The 21887-nt window shown below is 45.0% G+C and overlaps 1 protein-coding gene across 2 annotated transcripts in view; it reads left to right on the top strand.

Annotated features, from left to right (window-relative positions):
• Window positions 1–383: 383 nt before the first annotated feature.
• LOC144987349 (secretory phospholipase A2 receptor-like) overlaps window positions 384–21887 on the top strand; it is a 23381-nt gene continuing 1877 nt past the window's right edge. Inside the window, exons 1-5 of one of the 2 annotated variants that reach the window (XM_078936713.1) lie at window positions 384–551; window positions 20738–20841; window positions 20935–21336; window positions 21407–21757; window positions 21861–21887. The exon at window positions 21861–21887 is cut by the window's right edge and continues 62 nt beyond it. In XM_078936713.1, coding sequence (XP_078792839.1) covers window positions 20802–20841; window positions 20935–21336; window positions 21407–21757; window positions 21861–21887 — 820 coding nt within the window. In that variant the 5' untranslated portion in view covers window positions 384–551; window positions 20738–20801. Of the gene's footprint in view, window positions 1388–20737; window positions 20842–20934; window positions 21337–21406; window positions 21758–21860 lie in introns of both variants that reach the window. The other variant, XM_078936712.1, reaches the window with a different exon arrangement.

Raw genomic sequence — 21887 nt, 5'->3', positions numbered from 1 at the left:
TTCAGGACAGAGAAGAGTGTCACAAATCATTTTTCTTCCAATCATTGAAGAAAAAAGGTTTAGTGCATTGTGACGGGGTTCTTCTCAGCAGCGAAAAAACAAATCACTCTGAAATAAGATGGCCAAGCCAGCAGACTCAAAATTTCAAAAATGGGATTTTTATTGATCCCCCAAAAAATAACCCGGCAATAAATTCAGCTGATTTTTCTCGAGAGCCTGATGCCACCACTGCAACCAAGACTGCTCTCCCTCAACTGGGAAAAGTTCACCCCTTATAAAGGCTTAGCCCCTCCCACAGGCCGATTATCCAAACAATTCTTTAAAATTCTGAAAGAATCAACATAACTCCCAACTTACAGATATTTAACAGAAAAAAACAACAGTTAAAATACAGAAATAGGTTTGAAACAAAACAATTAGACAAAAAGGGGAACAAACAAAAAAATAAAAAAACAATTCTGACATGTGAAGTCACTTCCTGTTTCCTGTGGATATAAATGCTGATGTGTCCATTGCTCTGGTTTGGCTGTTGGTGGAGGAAAACTTTGATGGTGAGTGAGATTCTGTTTAAAACCAAGTGTGCACCCTTAGAACTAAACAAAACAGGAAATGTGAATGATTTGTGTCCCACAAAACTATAAACTGTTACTGGGCCGGGAGAAAAGAGAAAAAACAAATAATTTAGGCTCATGTTCAGGCGCTGTCCTGCAACCTGTGACGCTGCTTCGTCACATGCACTGTCTTGTAGGGTCAGATGACCTCACTCCCAATGTTAAAGTGCCTAGGATAGCACAAGGGTTAATAGTCTGTGTTTTTTGTGGAACCTGGTTTCTCTTTTGTTTCACTTCGGTGCTAGGGGGCCAATTATATTTAGTTAATCTAGAACTTTTAAGAACAAGTGACTTTTTTTTTCTTTTAAATGTTATATTCATATTTGAATATGCTGGAACTTGATAGATTTATGAAGCTTTGGTACTTCAGACAGAACATAGCCTTAATTCATCAGGTCAGATGACAGCAAAGCTGTGTGCGGTTAGCCTAAAGACTTTAGAGCTACCAAATCTGTTTTTTGTTTATTAAGAATAAAGTAGACATAACTAAATTATCATTGCTTGTAAATGTGATGCTACTGTTAAAATGTTTTGATTGTGAGAGCTGTTTCCATTGAATCTGTCTGTACCAATAAAACATTCCATTAAAATGGGAGTCTTTTTGTTATAATTCTAACAGTGTTTAGCTTTTCCACTAAAGTAGCCATGGGGGGGGAGGCTATGTCTGGACAAAAACAGCAGTTTTGGTGTTTCCACCACAGAGACAGTCTCTCTCTAAGGTCCACAGAGAAACATCATGGTGGAGAGGATCCTGCTGCCCGTCTTGGTTTTCTCAGGTCAGGACTTCTCCTATTAAGGTCTAACTCTAACTAGAAAGGCATGATAAGAGATTTGTGTTTACTTTCTTTTTTCAGCATCATATTAGCAAGTTTTATCTTGAAGTGACTTTTTTTATCCTGTTGCATTTATCAGTCAATGAATGTTTTAATATGGATCAGATAATGCAGATTTAAAAATACACTGTAAATTTTCTAATAAAAATCAAATTCGGGGTTGTTCAAGCCTTATAAACCCTTTAGATTTTTAATACATTGATATTGTTAATTTTTAACATAAAACAAAAGGGAGCCAAAATCACAAACTGATATTTTGAAGATCAAGATTTAGAAGCAAAAGCAAATTCTATCATTTAATAGATTTTCATAGGAAAACATTTTGACAAATACAGTAAATGTCAGTCTCTCTGGAAATTATTAAATTGATTTGAAAATTTTTCCTTTTTCCATAATTGGGTCACAAGTAGCTGAGCATGGGTTAAAAAAATTATGATTGATCCCATTGCAGATTGAGAAAGGTACCAATGTTCTTCAACATATTTGACCGCAACCTTTAATTTGAAAAGTAGTTTGAGTGACAAAACTCTCTCACCTCAGCTGTAGATCTCTGCAGTTCATCCTGAGGGATCATGGGCCTCTTGGCTGCATCTCTGATCAGTCTTCTCCTTGTTTGAGTTTATACGTACAGCTGGGTCTTTGTTGATTTGCAGTGCTCTGATACACCTTCCATTTCAATGTCATCGCTGCAGTTCTCCTCGGGGTGTTTAAAGCTTGGAAAAATCTAATATTATAAATAAAAATAAATAATATAAATGCCACTTTAACAGCCTGATGGGAATTTCTCAAAATATCAAAATCATCAATTCAACCGTGCAAAATGACACCCATCTGGAACAACCCGGACATCCTTATTAACAAAAAAATGATTCACTTCCCAGCTTGGCAAGCAGGGGGCATAAAACAACTAGAGCACGTAATTATTGATAGAAGATTCATAACTCTCCAGGAACTTCAAGACAAACATGGAATAAATAACTTCTTGGAATATCAGCAACTTAAATCAAGTATTACTAAAAAGTATAAATTTAAAGACGACGATTTAAAGCTACCAGATGTAGTTACCACTCTGATTAATTTTTCAATGAATAGAACTCTCTCCAAAATATACAAACTTTTATGTAATTTAGATAACAATATTGCCCTTCCAACAAAAAAATGGGATGCAGATTTGAGCATCAGCACAGATGAAAGCTTCTGGTCAGAACTCTGTCTAAACACCTTTAAACTGACAAAAAGTCCAAATCTGCAGCTAATCCATCTCAAAACTCAGAATTTACTACACTGGACAGAGGATGTTCAAGATGGGTCTCAGTAACTCAGACATTTGCGAGCACTGTGATAATAATCTACCCGACAGCTACATGCACGCACTGTGGTTCTGCACTCCTGTCCAGGCTCTCTTGCAGCAGGTATGTGCCCATTTATCAGTCTGGCTTAAGGTTTCAATCACGGCCTCACCGTCACTTTGTGTGCTTGGTGACATGAGTGCCATCGATATAGAAGAAGGATTAGCATCTATCATTTTCATAACTCTTTGTATTGCCAAAAAAAATATTTTAATAAATTGGAAAAACAAGAAAAATATAAACATAAATCAACACAGAAATCTGTTGTTTGATCATATCAGCTTGGAAAAAATGTCAGCCCAAAGCTCAAGTAACTTTGAAAGAATTCAGTCTCTCTGGTCTCCTGTGGTTGACTCCATGACTTAGGGCAGGGGTCGGAACCTATGGCTCGCGAGCCATATATGGCTCTTTTGATGGTCACATGTGACAATTTGGTCACAGACAAATCTTTAATTATAGTTTTTTTTTTCATTAGACCAGTCCTTCTCGGGCGCGATGCGATGCCAGAGGCGCGCAGTAATAGCGGTGCTTAGAGAGAAAAATCTGCGCCAGCGCTATCAGTTACTATTATCTATAATTTCACAGAGTTTGTACCAGCTGGAAACCTGTGAATTGCCGTGCCTAAAACTGCGCGCTCCCGTCTCTGAGGAAGAGCGCGCAGTTGCGGGGACGGGATGTGTGAGGGAGAAAGCAGAGGGTGGGGGGTTGGGGGGGGCTGAGGTGTTGGGGGGACAGGCAGCAGGTGAATCGCGCAGGGATTGTAAAAACGTAAAACCCGCTTCCCGTCACTCACTGCAGTGTGTGAGTGTGTGTTTGTCTCCCCGTCTGCATGTGATCAGTCTGTCTCACATCTACAGAACATTCAGACCTAAGATCACGTTTAAAGTCTCAACGCCTGCATGAAGCAGAAACTCACCACGTATCAACCAGACTAGACCATCAGCAAAACTACCACGAGAAATACTCATCATTTATTAGCAACAGCATAACAATGTTATTAAAAAAGAATCCACAGACTTATTGTACTTTAAAAATGTTGAAATTAAATCAAATGCACACATTCATTTGTATATTTAGTTTTAAACATATTGTCGCGGACTGAGTTGGACTTGGCTGTTGGGCCGCGTTAAAAGTTCTGGAGTTCCTTAAACGCATCAAGCAGAGATCTGATTGGCTCTCAGTTCTGTCGCTCAGGTGGTTGTTAGGTAGTTTGGACCAATGGGGTTCAGCTATGGGCCGAATAAGGGAAATGGGAGGGCTGGAGCTGGAGGGGGGAATATAAAGTTGGTAGAAGCGCTCTTGTGTCGGCGGGAGAGATTCAGGAGTTGCTGAATTAATTTTACGGCGTTTGTTGCGGTCTTCAGTAACCAGAATAGAGAACCCTAAAAGAGGTTAAGTCTCCGTGCCTCAGTGTGGGAAAGGGACACTACATTATTGTATGGCTCTTTCGAAATTACATTTAAAAATATGTGGCATTTATGGCTCTCTTGGCCAAAAAGGTTCCCGACCCCTGACTTAGGGGGTGGGGGGCTTGGTCGTTGCTGCTCCTTGCCCTTCTGCTGTGGTTTGGGGTGGGGGTCGTGGCCTCCGGTGCCTGGCGGGGGCGGTGGGGGCTCCGTTGTTTGGGGGGTCGGGTCCGGTGCCTGGGTGGGGCGGGCTGGGGCGCTGCGTGGTCCTCTGGGCTTGGGTGTGGGGGTGCGTGGTGGGGGGGTGGGGGGGTGGTCTGGCTTGGCTTGGGGGGGGTGGTCCCTTTGCCTGTCCTTGGGGGGGGTTGGCGGGGGGCCCTGCTCGGGGGGGGGGGGGGGGGGGGGCAGCGGCGCCGGATGGGCTGCCCATCTGCACCTGGGGCTGGGATCGGCCCTTCCCTAGCTCTGGGGCGGGACGGGACAACCCTCTCGGAGCCCCCGGTCGCTCTGGGTGTCACCCGTTTCGGCTGCGGGGTCTGGGGTGGGGTGGGGGGCTTGTCGGCCCTGTCCTGTGGGGGGGCGTTCTGGGGGGGAGGGGGGGGGCATTATTGGTACGGGTCGGGGGGGCTAACGGCTCGGGGTCTCCGCTGAGGCAATCAGTGGTTGCCTCGGCCGGTTGGCCTCCTCGGTCCCGTCAAGGCCTAACCAGAGCTCCTCTAGGGCCGGCGTCTGGGGGTGGGGACGCTTTCTGGCTCCTCTCTCTCTGTGTGGGGTGGGTGGTGCCGGGCCTGGGGTGTCGGCGCCTCCGGGGGTGGGGCCCCTGGGCTGGGTGGCCCTGGCCCCTTTGCTGGGGGGGGGCTGGGGGACAGCTGTTTGACCACCTGGGGACAGTCTACCAGCTGTCCCCAACTTACCCCCTTCCTCATATAACCTCATATTAGGGTGAGGGGGTGGGGGGTCTAGCCTGCGATGCGCCTTGGGGGGGGGCTACTTGGCAGTGGCCCCCCTCCTATGGTTGCCGTATGGAGTGCCCCCCCCCTCTTTCGGTTTTATTTGCACCTTAGACATGTAGGGTCCTTGGTAGGGGGGGTGCTTGGACATCACTGCAAGCAAGCAGCAGATGTCCTCCTGGCACCCTACCCGCCAATTTTAACCGCACCTTAGACATTTAGGGCCCCTTGGTGGGGAGGGTGAGGGGACATCACTGTGAGTAATCAGGAGATGTCCCCTCAGTGCCCTACTCGCCAATTTTAACTGCACCCCCCTTAGTACACACAACCCTACCCCTTCAATATATACATTCCAACATAAACACACACACATGCACACACACACCCTCTCAAACACACATACACGCACACACATTTTGCAAGGAAGGTGGGACCTGGGTCCATCTGTCCCTTACCCCTTCCCTGGTGGGGGGTGCGGGCCTCTTGGCGATGGCGGCCGTGTCCCTTGGGTGCCAGCTCCCTGGGCCCGGCGGTGCTCTCTCCGCACGGTGGGGGGGTTCATATTACACCTGAGCCGGGGGTGTTCGTGTCCCTGGGGGGTGGGTCCTGGTCCTTGCCCCTGAGCGCTGGGCCCCGCCAAACTTCCAACATGGCTGCGCCTGGTCGGGCCATATTTATAACACCCCTTGTGGGCCACCCTTTTTTCCCCGGGGTTCCCCCCTCCTGGGCGGGGCGGCGGGCCCCTGCCTTGCTCCTCCCTGGACCAACCGTGGGCCGGGTGGGTGGCTGCCTGGAGTGCGGAGCGGGTCTCCCTTGGGGGGTCCTGGCTCGTACCTGGGGTTGGGGCGGGGGGATGCCCGGAACTCCTGGGTGGTGGTGGGGTGCTCGTCTGGGGCTGTGGGCGTCCTTCTCCGGTGGGGCCCTGCGTTGGGCTCTTCCGGCGCGGCGGGGGGGCTGCTTTCCTGGCTGGGCTGGGGCGGCGCTCTCTTTCCCTCCGTGCCTCCCTGCTCTCTGGCTCTGGGGGCCTCGCGGCGGTCCTGCTGGCCCTGGCCTGGGTGGCGGTCTTGGTCGCCCGGGGGGCGGTTGTTCCCTGCCTGTTCCCGTCTGGCGTTGGGGGAATTCCGGCTGCCGCTGCTGCTGCAGCGGGGGTCTGGTTCTGGGGGTGGCTGGGCGCTCCTCCTCCTTCTTTTCACATCCCACCATCCATTTTAGAAGAACATAAACACTCACCTGAGCACAGGTGTTAGCTCACCTTTGCACTTATAGTTTGCATGATTGAATGAATGAAAGATTTCACACTAGTTGGTTTAAAGGCATAGGTATGCGTTCGTGAACACTATCTGTTTTGTGTACATGTTGACATGTGAACATTTTTTGCAGCTAGCAGGTGTGTTGATAACATTTGAGTGTGTGTGAACAGGCCCCGCCCTTTTTGTACTACATTTGAACTGTACCGTAATGATAAACAACCAGTAAACCTGTCTGCTCTATGCTGCTTCATGGTCTTACCCCCCCCTCTCACTATCACCCCCCCCCCCCCCTCTGACATCCCTCCCTCTTCTTCCCTTCTTTCCTTTTCCGTCTGGTCCAACACCAAAGATTTTCAATCATGGTTGAAATGATTAAAGTTTGGCCTCAATTACAAAAGGGGTTTGTTCAGTCACACCTTTGGTTTGTCTGAAGATTAATAACCCCTGTTGTTAAAGTAAAATATATATATATATATATATATATATATATATATATATATATATATATATATATATATATATATATATATATATATATATATATATATATAAACAAACAAACAAACAATTCAAAACCACAATTACAAAGAAAAAAAAAAAAAAAGGACACAAATGAATAAACAAAATCTTACAAACAATAAAACAATATACTGTGCTACCAATCTGGAAACAGCAGAGACACTGCACAACTCACAACTATTAATGTACCCGAAAGTTCACTGGGTCGTTTTCAAAGTCAAGGACATCACATGCTCCAAGAAAGGTGACCAAATTTCAGAGAATCTACATGTAGTACCATTTAAACAATGTCTGATTTTTTCCAGCTTAATAAAAGAAAGAGAGTCTTTTATCCACTTTGAGTGAGTGGGCGAAGGTCTTTCCAGTGCATCAAGATAGTCCGACGGGCAATAAATGTCAGGAAGGTAATAAGGTCCTCTAACCAAGGAGGGAGAGAGTGATTGTCCGGAAGTATACCAAAAAGGGCTGTCATTGGGGAACGGTGTACTTTGACGTTACAGACAGAGGATAAAGAATCAAATACAGAGTCCCAGAAGTCAGAAAGCGACGGGCATGTCAAAAACATATGAGTAAGATTAGCAGGGCCTAGATTACATTTTACACAGTTAGGATCAGTGCCTGGAAAAACTCTGGCAAGTCTGCTTCTAGACCAATGAGCTCTATGAACCACCTTACATTGAATGATACAGTGTCGGGCGCATATTGATGAGGAGTGAATTTGCCCAAGCACAGATCTCCACTGATCATCATTTATGTCTACATGAAGCTCTTCTGACCAAGTTGCACATAGATGGTCAGATGACGAAGCAAGGGTGGATAGTAAAAGGTTATAAATTTTTGATATTGTACCCTTCAGAGAGGGGTTGATCCCCATGAGAGTGTCAATCATAGTGGCTGTTGGGATACTGGAAGGGTCAGGGAAATGACGACAGATAAAATGACGAGCCTGCAGATACCTAAAGAAATGAGTGTTGGGCAGATTAAAGTTTTTAGCTAATAACTCAAACGAAGCTAAAGTTCCATCTATGTAAAAGTCTTTTACTGAAACTAAGCCACGACTTCTCCACAGGGCAAAAGTCTTATCTGTAGATGATGGAGGAAACAAAGGGTTAAGATGGAGTGGGGACATGAGAGAGATTTTTTGAATTCCAAGGTGCTGTTTAAGTTGAGTCCATTTTTTTAACCAATGCTTAACTATGATGTTATCGGTATAAGATGTGAGAGAGAATTTAACAGGCAGACACAACCGGGCTTGGAACCGGCAGAGGTAGAGAAGGGAACAGGGAGCAGCCTGGAGTCGAACCCAGGTTTCACGGATGGAAGGCGCCGCAAACCAGCACGAGCTAAACAAAAGAGAGAATAGAGTAGCAGAGGCAAAAGTACAAGATGATTCCTCTATTAGTGACCAGACTGGCTTAACAATGTGACTATGACACCAAAATAATATTGTTCGGATATTTGCAGCCCAATAATAAAATAAAAAGTTTGGTAAGGAGAGGCCACCATTATCTTTGCTTTTCTGTAATATGGTTTTTCTCATCCTTGGAGGCTTTTTTCCCCATAGAAATTGGGCAATAGAGTTGTCAAGGGACCTGAAAAATTGATTTGGGATAAATACTGGTAGGCATTGAAAAAAATACAGAAATTTAGGCAGCACATTCATTTTAATGCAGCTTATTCTGCCTGCAAGGGATAATGGCAGCATAGACCAGCGCTGTAAGTCACAATTAATTTGATCCAGTAATGGGATAAAGTTGGTTTTGAAAAGATCAGAAAATTCCTTAGTCACTTGAACGCCTAGATACCTAATGACAGATGGAGAGATTTTAAAAGGTAAGTCTGAGGGGGGGTAGGCCATGGCCTCCGGATTGATGGGAAAAAGTTCACTTTTATTTAGGTTTAATTTATAGCCAGAGATCTGTCCAAACTCCCGCAGCAGAGATAAAACTGATGGCATGGAGACAGTTGGATCTGAAATAAATAATAAAAGGTCATCTGCATATGAGGCTACTTTATGATCTACACTGCCCCTCAAGATACCACACATAGAGCTAGTTCTAATGGCCGCCGCAAGTGGTTCAATGGCTAGCGCAAATAAAAGAGGAGAAAGAGGACAGCCCTGTCTAGTTCCACGGCCCAAGGGGAAGTATTCTGAGTAGTCGTTATTAGTGCGAACACGTGCCATAGGCGATGTGTACAGTAATTTGATCCATGACAGGAATTTAGAGCCAAAGCCAAAGCGTCTCAGAGTATAGAACAAGTAAGACCACTCAACCCGATCAAAAGCCTTTTCAGCATCCATAGCGATGACCATTTCAGGGGTGCCAGTTGAAGAGGTGCAGTATAAAATATTCATAAGCCGCCTAATGTTGTGATATGAATGTCTAGTTAGACAAAACAAAAAAAAACGTTTCTCATGGAATGACGCCATGAAAATGAAATAATTCCTTTATGTTGGGCAACATTTTGTTTCCCAATCACTAATTCTCTGTTTTCATAGGTTTGGATTGTTTGCTCGTGAAAAGTTCAGAATTGAATACTAAACTTTTATGTTTTTCTCTCAATTGTTGGTCATCTGCTTGAGTGGAGCTCAAAGATTATTTTGTAGTAAAGTTTCACATCTTTTTATCAGGAATCCTTAAAAACAAACACTGGGACTATAAAAAGTAGACCATGAACTGAATGAAATGAACACGAGGCCTGAGCAAAAGCCTGGAGCCTGACAACAGCAAAGCAGTGCGGAACAAAGTAACAAAGTTGTAGTGAAGAGAGAACAGAGGAGAAACGGTGGTGCTTTTATCCTTTGGAATCACAGGTGAAGCAGTAGTCACACCTGGACAGAAGGAGGAGCCAGAGAGCAGGTGATTCCAACCAAAACGACATTAGACAGTTATTTGAAAAATGATTGCGCTGATTAATCTTTCCACAGACTAGCTTTCTTAATTGCATCAGAAAGGAGGGTTCAATCACTTGGATTGATGGGGGCTGCCTTAACTGATTCACATCCATCTATATGCAGCAGCAGAGTCTCAGGACAAGCTCAGACATTTACCTATAAGTCCCTTCATGAACTGATTTCTCTAGTCAAGTTTGACATTTATGTGAAACAGAAGATTCTAGGTTCAATGCGAAAATAATAGCTGGATTTGACATCGACTATCAAACACGGGGTAATACAGGGTTCATGGGAGTTCACTCAGACATAGTCCATATGTTCTTTGTAGATTTGCAGGTGTTTGACCACATCCGACTGTAAACATGGGGTCCGGGAGACCTTACTGGGAACACATTATGACCATAGCAGGAGTTTGCATGGCCAGCAGTTGGTCAGTGCATATTAGACTTAGGGGCTGCCCTCTACCACTGGTTGTGTTCATAATCTTTCATGAACAGAATTTCCAGGTGGAGCCAAGGGCCAGAGGGGTTCGGTTTGGGAACCACAAGGTTTCCTCTCTACTTCTCACAGATGATTTCCTGTTGGCTTTAATGAGAAAAGACATCCAATAAAGTCATGATTGTTGACCAGAGATGCAGTGGGGCAAAAATGTATTTAGTCAGCCACCAATAATGCAAGTTCTCCCACTTAAAGAAATGATAGGGGCCTGTCAATTTCATGATAGGTAAACCTCAACCACGAGAGACAAAATGAGAAAAATCCAGAAAATCACATTGTCTCATTTTTAAAGAATGTATTTGTAAAGTGTGATGGAAAACAAGTATTTGGTCACCTACAAACAAGATTTGTCTCTCACAGACCTATAGCTTCTTCTGTAAGAGGATCCTCTGTCCTTCACTTATTACCTGTATTAATGGCACCTGTTTTAACTGGTTATCTATATAAAGACACCTGTCTACAACATCAAACAGTCACACTCCCAACTCCACAATGGCAAGGACCAAAGAGCTGTCTAAGAACACCAGAAACCAAACTGTTGACCTGACCCAGGCTGGGAGGACTGAATCTGCAATTGATAAGTAGCTTGGTGTAAAAAAATCAACTGTGGGAGTAATTATTAGGAAATGGGAAACATACAGCACCCTACCTGCCAATTTTAACTGCACCTTAAACATTTAGGACCCCTTGGTGGGGAGGGTGATGGGACATCACTGTGAGTAATCAGGAGATGTCCCCTCAGTGCCCTACCCGCCAATTATAACAGCACCCCCTTTGTGCACACACCCTTCCCCCCTCAAAATATACATTCCAACATAAACACACACACATGCACACACACACCCTCACTAACACACACGCACACACTCATTTCGCAAGGAAGGCGGGACCTTGGACCATCTGTCCCCTGCCCCATCCCTGGTGGGGCGTGCGGGGCCCGTGTCCCCCGGGTGCCGGTTTCTGGGCCCTGCGGTGCTCTCTCCACGCAGGGAGAGGGATCCCTGAGCTCTCTGGCAAGGCCAGAAGACGGGGATCATATCACAACGGAGCCGGGGGTGTCTGTGTCCCTGTGGGGTGGGTTCTGGTCGCCAAACTTCCATCTGTGGTCGAGCCTGGTCGGGCGATGTCTACAACAACCCTTGTGGGCCCCCTTCTCCCTGGGGTGCCCCCCTCCTGGGCGGGGGCGCCTGGCCCCTGTCTTGCACCTTTCTAGACCAACCTTGGGCCTGGTGGATGGTTTCCTGGAGCGCGGAGCTGGTCTCCCTTGGGGGGTCCTGGCTCGTACCTGGGCTTGGGGCAAGGGGATGCCCAGAACCCCTGGGTGGTGATGGGGTGCTTGTCTGGGGCTGTGGGCACCCCTCTTGGGTGGGGATCGGCGCTGCGGGGGGGCTGCTCTCCTGGGTGTGCTGGGGCGGCACTCTCTTTCCCCCCATGCCTCCCTGCTCTCTGGCTCTGGGGAACTCGTGGTGGTCCTGCTGGCCCTTGCCTGGGTGGCGGACGTGGTCACCCGGGGGGGCGGTTTTTCTCTGCCTGCTGCCGCATGGCGTTGGGGGCTTCTGGCTGCCGCGGCTGCTGCGGCGGGGGTCTTGGTGTGGGGATGGCTGGTTACTCCCCCTCCTTTTTTTCACATTCCATCATCCATTTTAGAAGAACATAAACACTCAACTGAGCACAGGTGTTGGCTCACTTTTGCACTAATAGTTTGCATGATTGAATGAAATATCTCACACTAGTTGGTTTGAAGGCATAAGTATGCATGTGTGAACAATATCTGTATTGTGTACATGTCGACATGTTTCTGCAGCTAACAGGTGTGTCTATAACATTTGAGTGTGTGTGTGGACAGGCCCCGCCCCTCTGAGATTTGTATTCTATCTGAACCTTACCGTACTGATAAACATCCAGTAGCTTGCTGCTTTATGCTGCTTCATGGTTTTACCCCTCCCCCCACCCCATGATCACTCTCCTATCGCCCCTCTCTAACATCCCTCTCTCTTCTTCCCTCCTTTCTTTTTCTGTCCGGTCCAACACAAAAGATTTTCAAAAACAATTTAAATGAATAAAGTTTGGCCTCGATTACAAAAGGGGTTTATTCAGAGATACCTCTGGTTTGTGGGAAGATTCATAACCCCTGTTGTAAAAGTAAATATGTCCAACATAAAAGGCCTTCAGCTCTCATCTGTCTGCCCAGCTGTTGGACAGGACAAGTAAAAAAAAAAATAAAAATAAAAAAGGAAACGGAAGACATATGAAACCACTGATAATCTCCCTCCATCTGCGGTTCCTGTCAAGATCTCACCCCGTGGCGTCACTATGATCACAAGAACGGTGAGCAAAAATCCCAGAAACACATGGGGGACCTAGTGAATGACCTGCAGAGAGCTGGAACCAAAGTAACAAAGGCTACCATCAGGAACACACTACACCACCAGGGACTCAAACCCTACAGTGACAGACGTGTCCCCCTGCTAAAGCCAGTACATGTGCAGGCCCGTCTAAAGTTTGCTAGAGTGTATTTGGATGATCCAGAAAAGGACTGGAAGAATGTCATACAGTCAGATGAAACCAAAATAGAACTTTTTGGTAAGAATACTCATCGTTTGGAGGAGAAAGAATGCTGAGTTGCATCTAAAGAACACCATACCTACTGTGAAGCATGAGGGTGGCCCACTGTAGATAAATTGTCCTCTCTGGATGGGTAAAGTGCTTCTGCTCCAGGTGGTGGAGTTTAAGTATTTTGGGGTCTTGTTCATAAGTGAGGGAAGGTCGGAGCATCAGATTAAAAGACGGATTGGAGCAGCATCCACCGATACGCAGTTGCTGTTGAAGAGAGAGTCAGTATTGAATCAGTCTTTGTTCCAAATCTCATCTATGATCATGAGCTCTGGGTCATGAATAAATGAACAAAGTCCTATAGAAGCAAGCTGCCAAAATGTGCTTCCTCTGTAAGCGCTCTTAAGGATAGGGTGAGAAGCTCGGTCACGCGGAGTAGGGCTGCTGCTCCGCCATGTTTAAAGGAGTTGAGATGGCTGGGGAATCTGGTCTGAATGCTCATGGACGGTTCCCCGTGGAGGTATTCTGGGCATGTCCCACAGAGGAAAGACCGAGAGAGACCGAGGACATGTTAGAAGATGGCTGCCGCTCGTCCAGACGGAGTTTCATGCACTCCAGACAACTGTAACCAAGGACATTGCCAACTTAAGGAAACCGTTCAAAAGCTTAGACTGGAACTCAGAGAGAAATCAATTCTGATAGAGAAAATTCTCTCAGTATCGACATCCCAGTCTAAGTACATCCAGCAGCTACAGCATTCCATTAACACCAACCGCTCCCTGTCTCAAACCCTTCCGTGGTTTGGAGAAACTCCTTCTGAAGCCCATTCCACCGCTACGGACAGCAACATAATTCAAATATGTGGCCGTAAAAACAACGGGTGGGAGCGGATGGACGGGGCTGCGAGCACCACCAACACCAGCTCTGCACTGGAGGCCAGGAGTCGACAGGACCTCCATGAAGACCAGGCCGATGCCGGGCCCAGGGCTCCAGCCCTCTGCTCTACGCCCAAACAGTCGTGGGCTGAGGTGACACGTCGCGGCCGGAGGATCTGTGGACCCGACACAGCCAGCGGGGAACCTAGCGCTGACCAACCGCTTTGCCCCGCTGGCTGAAGACCTCACCGCGGCGTCAGCGACCCGAGCGGGCTCACCGGGACCGACATCGGGCAGAACGCCTACCGTGGCATCCGGCTCTGCTGCTGGTCGCAGCCAAGCGACGACTCCCGCTACCACCTCTACGGATCCAACGGCGTCTGCTACTTCGGTGCCCGCTTTGCTGGAGCCTGGCCGGCTCGCCCTTCTTCCCGGAGCCGCGGCACTGGCCCAGCCGCCCGGATCCTCTGCTGTTCCGCTGGTCCCCGCCACGAGAAGGAAACGCCGCCGTCTGCTGAAAGACGCGGTGGCCCGACGCTCAGGCGAGCTTCCCCGGGGCTCGCGCGCCGCAGCCTGCATCTCACCAGCTTCAGGGGATCCACTCTCCACAGAAAAACCAGGTCTTCACGCTGGAGTACTGTCTGCACGGAAACATCAATATGGAGCTCCCATTTCTCCACCTGAGCACGCTGGAGCGAAGGCCGCTGCTCTTCACCCCGCTGCTGTATCGGGGAGACCCGCTGGAAGACCCGGACCTGTGCAGCAGCCCGTGCTCATCGTGGGAGACTCCGTTGTCCGGCATGTCCGGGTCAGAAGGTGCCACACACACACACTCTCTGGAGCTGTCGTCAATGAGATTAAAAACTCTGCCCACCAACTCTCTGTGAAATACCCCTCTGCGGAGACTTTTATCATACATGCAGGCACCAACAACCTGAAACTGCAGCAATCAGAGACTCTGAAAATGGACTTCATCCACCTGATTCATACCATCCAACAGTTAAACATAAACTGCATCATATCTGGACCACTGCCTGCACCCCGTTATGGAGACATCATGTTCTCACGCGTCCGTCAGCTTCACATTTGGTTAAAAACATACTGTCATTCCATAAGCATTCCATACGTTGATAACTTCACAACCTTTTACAATAGACCATACCTCTTTAAATCAGATGGTTTACACCTCAACAATAGTGGTTCCCGTCTTCTCAGCATGAACATTGATCTCACCCTCCGTTCTTTCAAAACCATATCCAGCTGACGGTTGAACCAGGACACCCACACCCCTGATACATCATTCTCTGCCATACAAAATCACATACCAGTCCGCATCACCAATAGACATTCAAATCATTTGCATTCATATCCACGTGCCTCGCATGTTTGTTGTCTCCGACCAATTCACACATCAGTCACAAAACCCATGACATGCATACATCAGATTGTACCCACAACCATGAAGATGGCTCTTTTAAATGTCAGATCACTTTTAAATAAGTCTTTTATCATTAATGATCTGATTTTAGACCATGATTTAACCTGTTTGTTTTTAACTGAAACCTGGCTTGGCTTTGATGCTCCAGCTATTCTCACTGAGGCTTCTCCACCTAATTCAAACTTTTCATTTTCAATCAGGGGAGGAAAGAAAGGTGGAGGTACAGCATCGATTGCTCACAAAAGAATTTTATCTGAAAATACTTTACTTGGTAAATATTGTTCATTCGAGCATCATGCTTTTGTCTTTGGAGACCCTCCTGTTTTAACTGTCACAGTATACAGACCACCAACCCCTCCTTCCTGTTTTATCCAAGAATTTTCGGAACTTTTATCATCTCTTCATATTAGGTACAATAGGATTTTAATTACTGGTGATTTTAATTTGCATGTTGACAATCATGATGATATCTATGCCTGCGAGTTTTTAAATATTCTAAACAGCATGGACTTTCAGCAGCATGTCACACAGCCAACTCACAACAGAGGACACACCCTGGACCTGGTCATTACCTATGGTCTGTCCACTGGGGTGTCTTCTGTTGTTGATTTGGCCATATCAGACCATTATTGTGTGTTTTTTACTGTCACCGGTGAAATCCAGCAGGAAGCCTCAGTGAGAACTGTGAGGAAACGGTATTTAACTCCTGAAGTGGCTGCAAGTTTTATTGATGTTTTTAAGCAAACTCCTGCTCAGATTTTACCTGCACCCTGTGATTTTATTGTTGATCATTTTAATAACAGACTTCAGTCTTCCATAGATGCAGTGGCTCCACTCAAAACAAAAACATTAAGAGCCACTCCTAAAATGCCATGGAAGACTGACGAGATTAAGGGTCTGAAGCAGAACTGCAGGAGAGCAGAGAGGAGATACAGGAAGACAAAATTAATAATTCACAAAGACATTTTTAAAGAACAACTCAAAATCTACAATAACTCAGTTAAACGGGCCAGAACCTCCTATTTTTCAAAAATCATTTCAGAAAATAAAAACAACCCCAAATTTCTTTTTAAAACCATTGATATTTTAATAAACAAAGACTTCAACAAGTCCTCCATGCCATCATCTAATGCTGCATGTGAGGACTTCGCAGACCACTTCATGGGTAAAATCAATGCTATAAGATCAAACATTTCATCCATGCAGTACACAGATCTTAACAGACCTCCAGCATTGTTTTTACCAGAAGAAACACTGGGGAGTTTTGTCCTGGTTGATGCGGAGATGCTTGGTCGAGTTTTATCCCAAGTAAACACTACAACCTGCCTTTTAGATCCCATTCCCACTTCACTTTTTAAAACATTTTATGGATTCTTTGAGTCAGAGCTTTTAAATATAGTAAATTGCTCTCTTCAGACGGGGGTCTTCCCTTCTGCCTGTAAGACGGCGGTGGTGAGGCCCCTTCTGAAGAAGAGTCAATTAGATCCAAAAAATCTGGATAACTATAGACCCGTATCCAACTTACCATTTTTAAGTAAAATAATAGAAAAAAGTGTCGCAACTCAACTGCATGAGTTTTTAAATGGCCAAAAGATTTTAGAAAAATATCAGTCTGGTTTTAGGAAAAGCCATAGTACAGAAACGGCTCTTTTAAAGATCGTTAATGATCTTAGATTAAACTATGACTCTCAGAAACTTTCTGTCGTGGTGCTGCTGGATCTTAGTGCCGCTTTTGATACAGTAGATCACCAGATTTTATTAGACAGACTTAGTAGTCTAGTGGGCCTCTCTGGAAATGTTCTTAAGTGGTTTTACTCTTACCTGACAGATCGACACTTTTATGTAAGTATGGATACGTGCTCTTCAAGAATCCACGAAATAAGTTGTGGGGTTCCCCAGGGGTCGATTTTAGGGCCAATACTGTTTAATTTATATATGTTGCCTCTTGGGGATGTCATCAGGAGACACGCCATTGACTTTCACAGCTATGCTGATGATACACAGCTTTACATCGCCGTGTCTCCTGATGACCTTGAACCGGTTAACACTCTTTTAAACTGCATTTTAGATATAAAGTTGTGGATGGCAGAAAATTTCTTACAGCTCAACCAGGACAAAACTGAAGTTTTAATCATCGGTTCTGAAGACAAGAGAGAGATGATTTTACCACATCTTCATAATTTTAAACCTTCTCAATGTGTGAGAAACCTGGGCGTACTTTTTGACTCTGAGCTAAATTTTATCCCACACATTAAAAATGTCGTTAAGACAGGATTTTATCATCTTAAGGACATTGCCAGAGTCCGCCCGTTCCTCTCTCTTGCCAGCACAGAGGTACTAATGCATGCTTTTATTTTCAGTCGTTTCGATTATTGTAATGCCCTGCTCTCTGGTTTACCCAAAAAGTCTCTTTCAAACTTACAACTTCTACAGAACTCAGCGGCACGAGTTCTGACGAGAACCAGAGGGCGGGAACACATTACACCGGTTTTAAAATCGCTGCATTGGCTCCCTGTGCGTTTCGGGATTGATTTTAAAATTCTTTTAATGGTTTATAAATGTTTTTATGGTCTTGGGCCTTCTTATTTAAATGATATTCTTTTAAAATATGAGCCCTCGCGGACCTTGAGGTCTTCCAGTGCTGGCCTCTTAGTTGTTCCCAAGGTGAGGACCAAAACTTATGGTGAGGCTTCATTCTGCCATTATGGTCCTCGCCTGTGGAACGGCCTTCCGGAGAGCCTCAGGGCTGCAGAGACTGTAGAGGTTTTTAAGAAGAGGCTCAAGACTCACCTTTTTAATTTAGCTTTTAGTTGATTTTAACTGCTAATTTATTCTATTAGTTTTAGTATAGGCTATTTTATGTATTTATTTTAATTTTATGCATCTTATTCTCAATTTTATGTTTTTTTTGGGGGTTTTTTTTTTTTTTTTTTTTTCTTTTTTATGTTTTTAATTTTAGCATCTTATGATTTTAGCCCCAGTGTTTCTTGAGGGGATCTTTTCCTCCAGGGCTTGCCGGCTTGGTCAGCGGTTGTTGCTGCAGTTGTTGCCCTTGCTGGGGCGGCTGGGGTCTAATTTTACAGCTTTATGGCTGTGAGGGGGACCCCGGTGTTGTCCCGGTCTGGGTGGGCACTGTGGCGATGTTCCGGTGGCCGGGCTGGCTCCTGGTATGAAAGGATTCCCAGATACTGTTTCCTCACAGCAGAGCTAAGCCATACTTGTTTATTTATTTATTTATTTTACAGTTACATAGTCATATTTCATTGTACGTGGGAGCCATGGGTCATGTGGTTTAATGGAGGGGAGTGGGAAGGGTGAAGGGTGGGTTGGGGTTTTTATTGTAATGTTGTGTGTTTTCTGTTTTTAGTGTTAAAGCGCTTCGAGCTGCACAAAGTGCATGAGAAGCGCTATCTTATAAATAAAGTTTGATTTGATTTAGAATGAATACGTCTCTTGGCTGACCTGGAAATCCTTACGTAATCCCCAAAGGAGCTCGGGGAAGTGGACGGGTAGTGGAAAATCGGGCATCTTTGCTTAGAATGCTGCCCCAGTGACCCAGTCTTGGATGACAAGGAGAAAATGGATCATTCCATTTGTCCCTTCAATTCACCCCTTGACAATAAAGAAAAACACAATAAGAAACCACGAAACAAGCAAAGTTTTCACTCTTGTACACAAGAGAGAAAGTAGTACCACAAAGAAACTCCACCAGCCTTTTTCTCCAAGGACTGCTTCTCGCCTGGCTCTTTTATTTATTGAGAATACATAGTTGGAGGTTACAACATACAAGCAGAAAACCCGAGTTGAAAAGGTCATTTTGGGTGTGGTGTCATGAACTGTTGGGAATGTTTTTAGTTCAAGCAGCACCATTCCTTTTCTGCCAGAGACAGAGTGTCATTAAACCCCCCCACCCTTCTTTGGGGAAGGACTGGATAATTAAACAAAAAGAACAATTGCTGATGAGGTAACAAGGTCATCTGTAAGCAACAGCTTGATTTAACATTTAACAGCGCATTTAGACAATAATAAAAAGAGAAGATAATATCTTTCACAGCATAATCTCACTAGATTAATACAAAAAATTGATACTAATACATGGGAAAATTCTAAATAATAGCAGATTTATTGACCAAGTCAATTTATTGGTTGGTTGGGGCTGCACGGTGGCGCAGTGGTTAGCGCTCGTGCCTCACAGCAAGAAGGGGGTTTGCATGTTCTCCCTGTGCATGCGTGGGTTCTCTCCGGGATCTCCGGCTTCCTCCCACCGTCCAAAAACATGCTTCATAGGTTGATTGGCAACTCTAAATTGTCCATAGGTGTGAGTGTGAGAGTGAATGGATGTGTGATTGAGGATATTCTACCCTGCGACAGACTGGTGAACAGTCCAGGGCATTCCTTGCCTTCGCCCAAGTGGCCGGGATAGGCTCCGGCAACCCTGTGAAGGGAATAAACGGTAAAGAAGATGAATGAATGAATTTATTGGTCAACTTATAGCCCATGTTGCTTGATAGGAACTATCTTGTACAAAGGTAGGTGACTGCCAATTGGATTGGGTTGTTCTCCTCTGGAGGTCCTTCAGGATCAGGACTGTCCATCTCTCAGTTAGCCATTCACAGTGTGTAACATCTATAAGCAGCTGGGACAGTTATGCTTCAAAACACTTGTGGTGCGGTTGGCTTCCATAGCCAGTATGTGTGTCGTGTCAGGGCCTTGTGCTGTTCAGTTATTCATATCTTAGACCCTTTCTTAGATGTCTGCCAGTGAGATAGTTCTTGTTTCAGGACGTTCTTGCGTTCTGAAGTCTATTAGCCTCTGAGCATTGCTGTTATGTGATGTTTTTTCTCCAGTATTGTTCAGTCTCTGCCCTTGGTGGGTTTGTCTTTATGTTGTTACATCAGCATTAGAGCTTACCTTCTTTGGGCTGGTTGAGAACTTCCAGTTTATCCTCTTGACCTGTATGGTTGACCTTGGGGATCCAAGAGAAACATTTCTTGGAGGAGGTCAAAGTGTATAAAAGTAAGCAAGAACCAAGAATTGCTCCATTTGCTCACAATTAGTCAAAGGCCACAACAATGTAGCCTCCATTTTGGTCTTGTCCGACGGTTGTGTCAAGATGGACAAGTCCTAAAATGATGTGGTTGTCAGCTGGTTGGATGTCAGGTGAAAAAGGTGGAAGAGCATGAAAAATGGAGTATCTTTCTAAATTGCTGTGTACTAAAATCAGGGGGTAGATGAAGACTGAATTACAGACTAAAGGATTTTTGGTGAGCTTCACTGTTGATAAGAATTACACTGACGTTTTTGAATATATGTACATATATTCAATATATGTTTTCTATCTTGAAAGGCTCTTAGAAAGGATATTAGAATGAAAAACTTGTCAAATGTCTGTGTACAAAAAGGTCTACTGTATAAAGTTCCCACTGAGACATTTGCTTAAATGAAAAGCAAAGTGCTATTCTGCTGAACTCAATGCTGTTTTCCATAGAAGTACTTCTGTAAAACCAGTATCTGCAACAGTTGTTTTGTTTTAGTCTCACAGACCTTCACTGTGTTCAGATACAAACATCAGCTGCAGTGTTTCCATCCCAGAGTCTCCTTCTACAGTCCACAGAGCAGCATCATGATGGAGAAGATCCTGCTGCTCGTCTTGGTTTTCTCAGGTCAGTGTTTCTTTGTTAAAGTCTGAACATTTTGGTGAGAAACTGGAATGTTGAGGAAAGTTCCTTTGTTGCTCACAAATGTTTTTCTCACAGAGATCTTCATCCTCTCCCACTCCCTCGTCATCCGTCAGTACCACTTGGTTACTACTCCTTTAAACTGGACTGACGCTCAGACCTACTGCCGGAAGAATTACATTGATCTAGCCACCATTGAAAGCCCTGAAGAACAGGAGACATTTCTGAAGACACTTAACATTACTAATGATCGTTATGAGGATTTAAAAAATCTTTTTAAGGTTGTCTGGATTGGTCTGCAAAACGAAATCAACTGGAGGTGGTCTGATGGGTTTAAAGGAGGCATAACTGCAGACAACTACTGGACTTCAGAGGATCAGTACCATTCTCGTAGTGATCAAATTTGTTTGACCACAAGCAAGACCAACAGATTGTTAGACTTTGACTGCAGTACATTGTTTCCCTTTATCTGCTACAATGGTAAGAATTTCGACAAATTCATTTAATGTAATCCCAAAAATTTGTGACCCATTTTATCTGTAATCCACAGGAACATGGGAGAATCCTGAATACATTTTTGTGAATAAAAGTATGAACTGGTACAGCGCTCAGCAATACTGCAGACAGACCTTCAAAGACCTGGCCACTGTGAGGAACGAAACAGACTGGCAGAGGATTTATGTGAAGACTGACAGCCAAAATTCCTGGATCGGTCTTTATAGAGATTCAAACATTTTCTGGTCTGATGGAAGCAGCTTCTCCTTCAACAAAACACGATTCTCTTTGTTACTTTGGCCCAACAATGCCAAATGTGGTCGGTTTTATTTCAGATATTATGACTTCTGGAGCTTTGCTCCATGTACAAACACATGCGCATTTGTTTGCTACAGCTTTAAACCAGGTGATTTCCAAATTACATCATTTAAATGACAGTTTAATTTACACTAATACATTCAGCAAAATCCTGTCTGAACTTTTTGTGTTGACTTTCTGTTGTCATTCAGTGAAGAAACGTTCATTTAAGATAAGAC

The sequence above is a fragment of the Oryzias latipes genome, chromosome 18 (genome assembly GCF_053564925.1).
Source record: "Oryzias latipes strain Hd-rR chromosome 18, Olatipes_Hd-rR_3.1".
In the NCBI taxonomy this organism is placed as follows: Eukaryota; Metazoa; Chordata; class Actinopteri; order Beloniformes; family Adrianichthyidae; genus Oryzias; species Oryzias latipes.
Note: the sequence above shows the minus strand (reverse complement) of the source record. Positions and strands in the feature narration are given on the sequence as shown.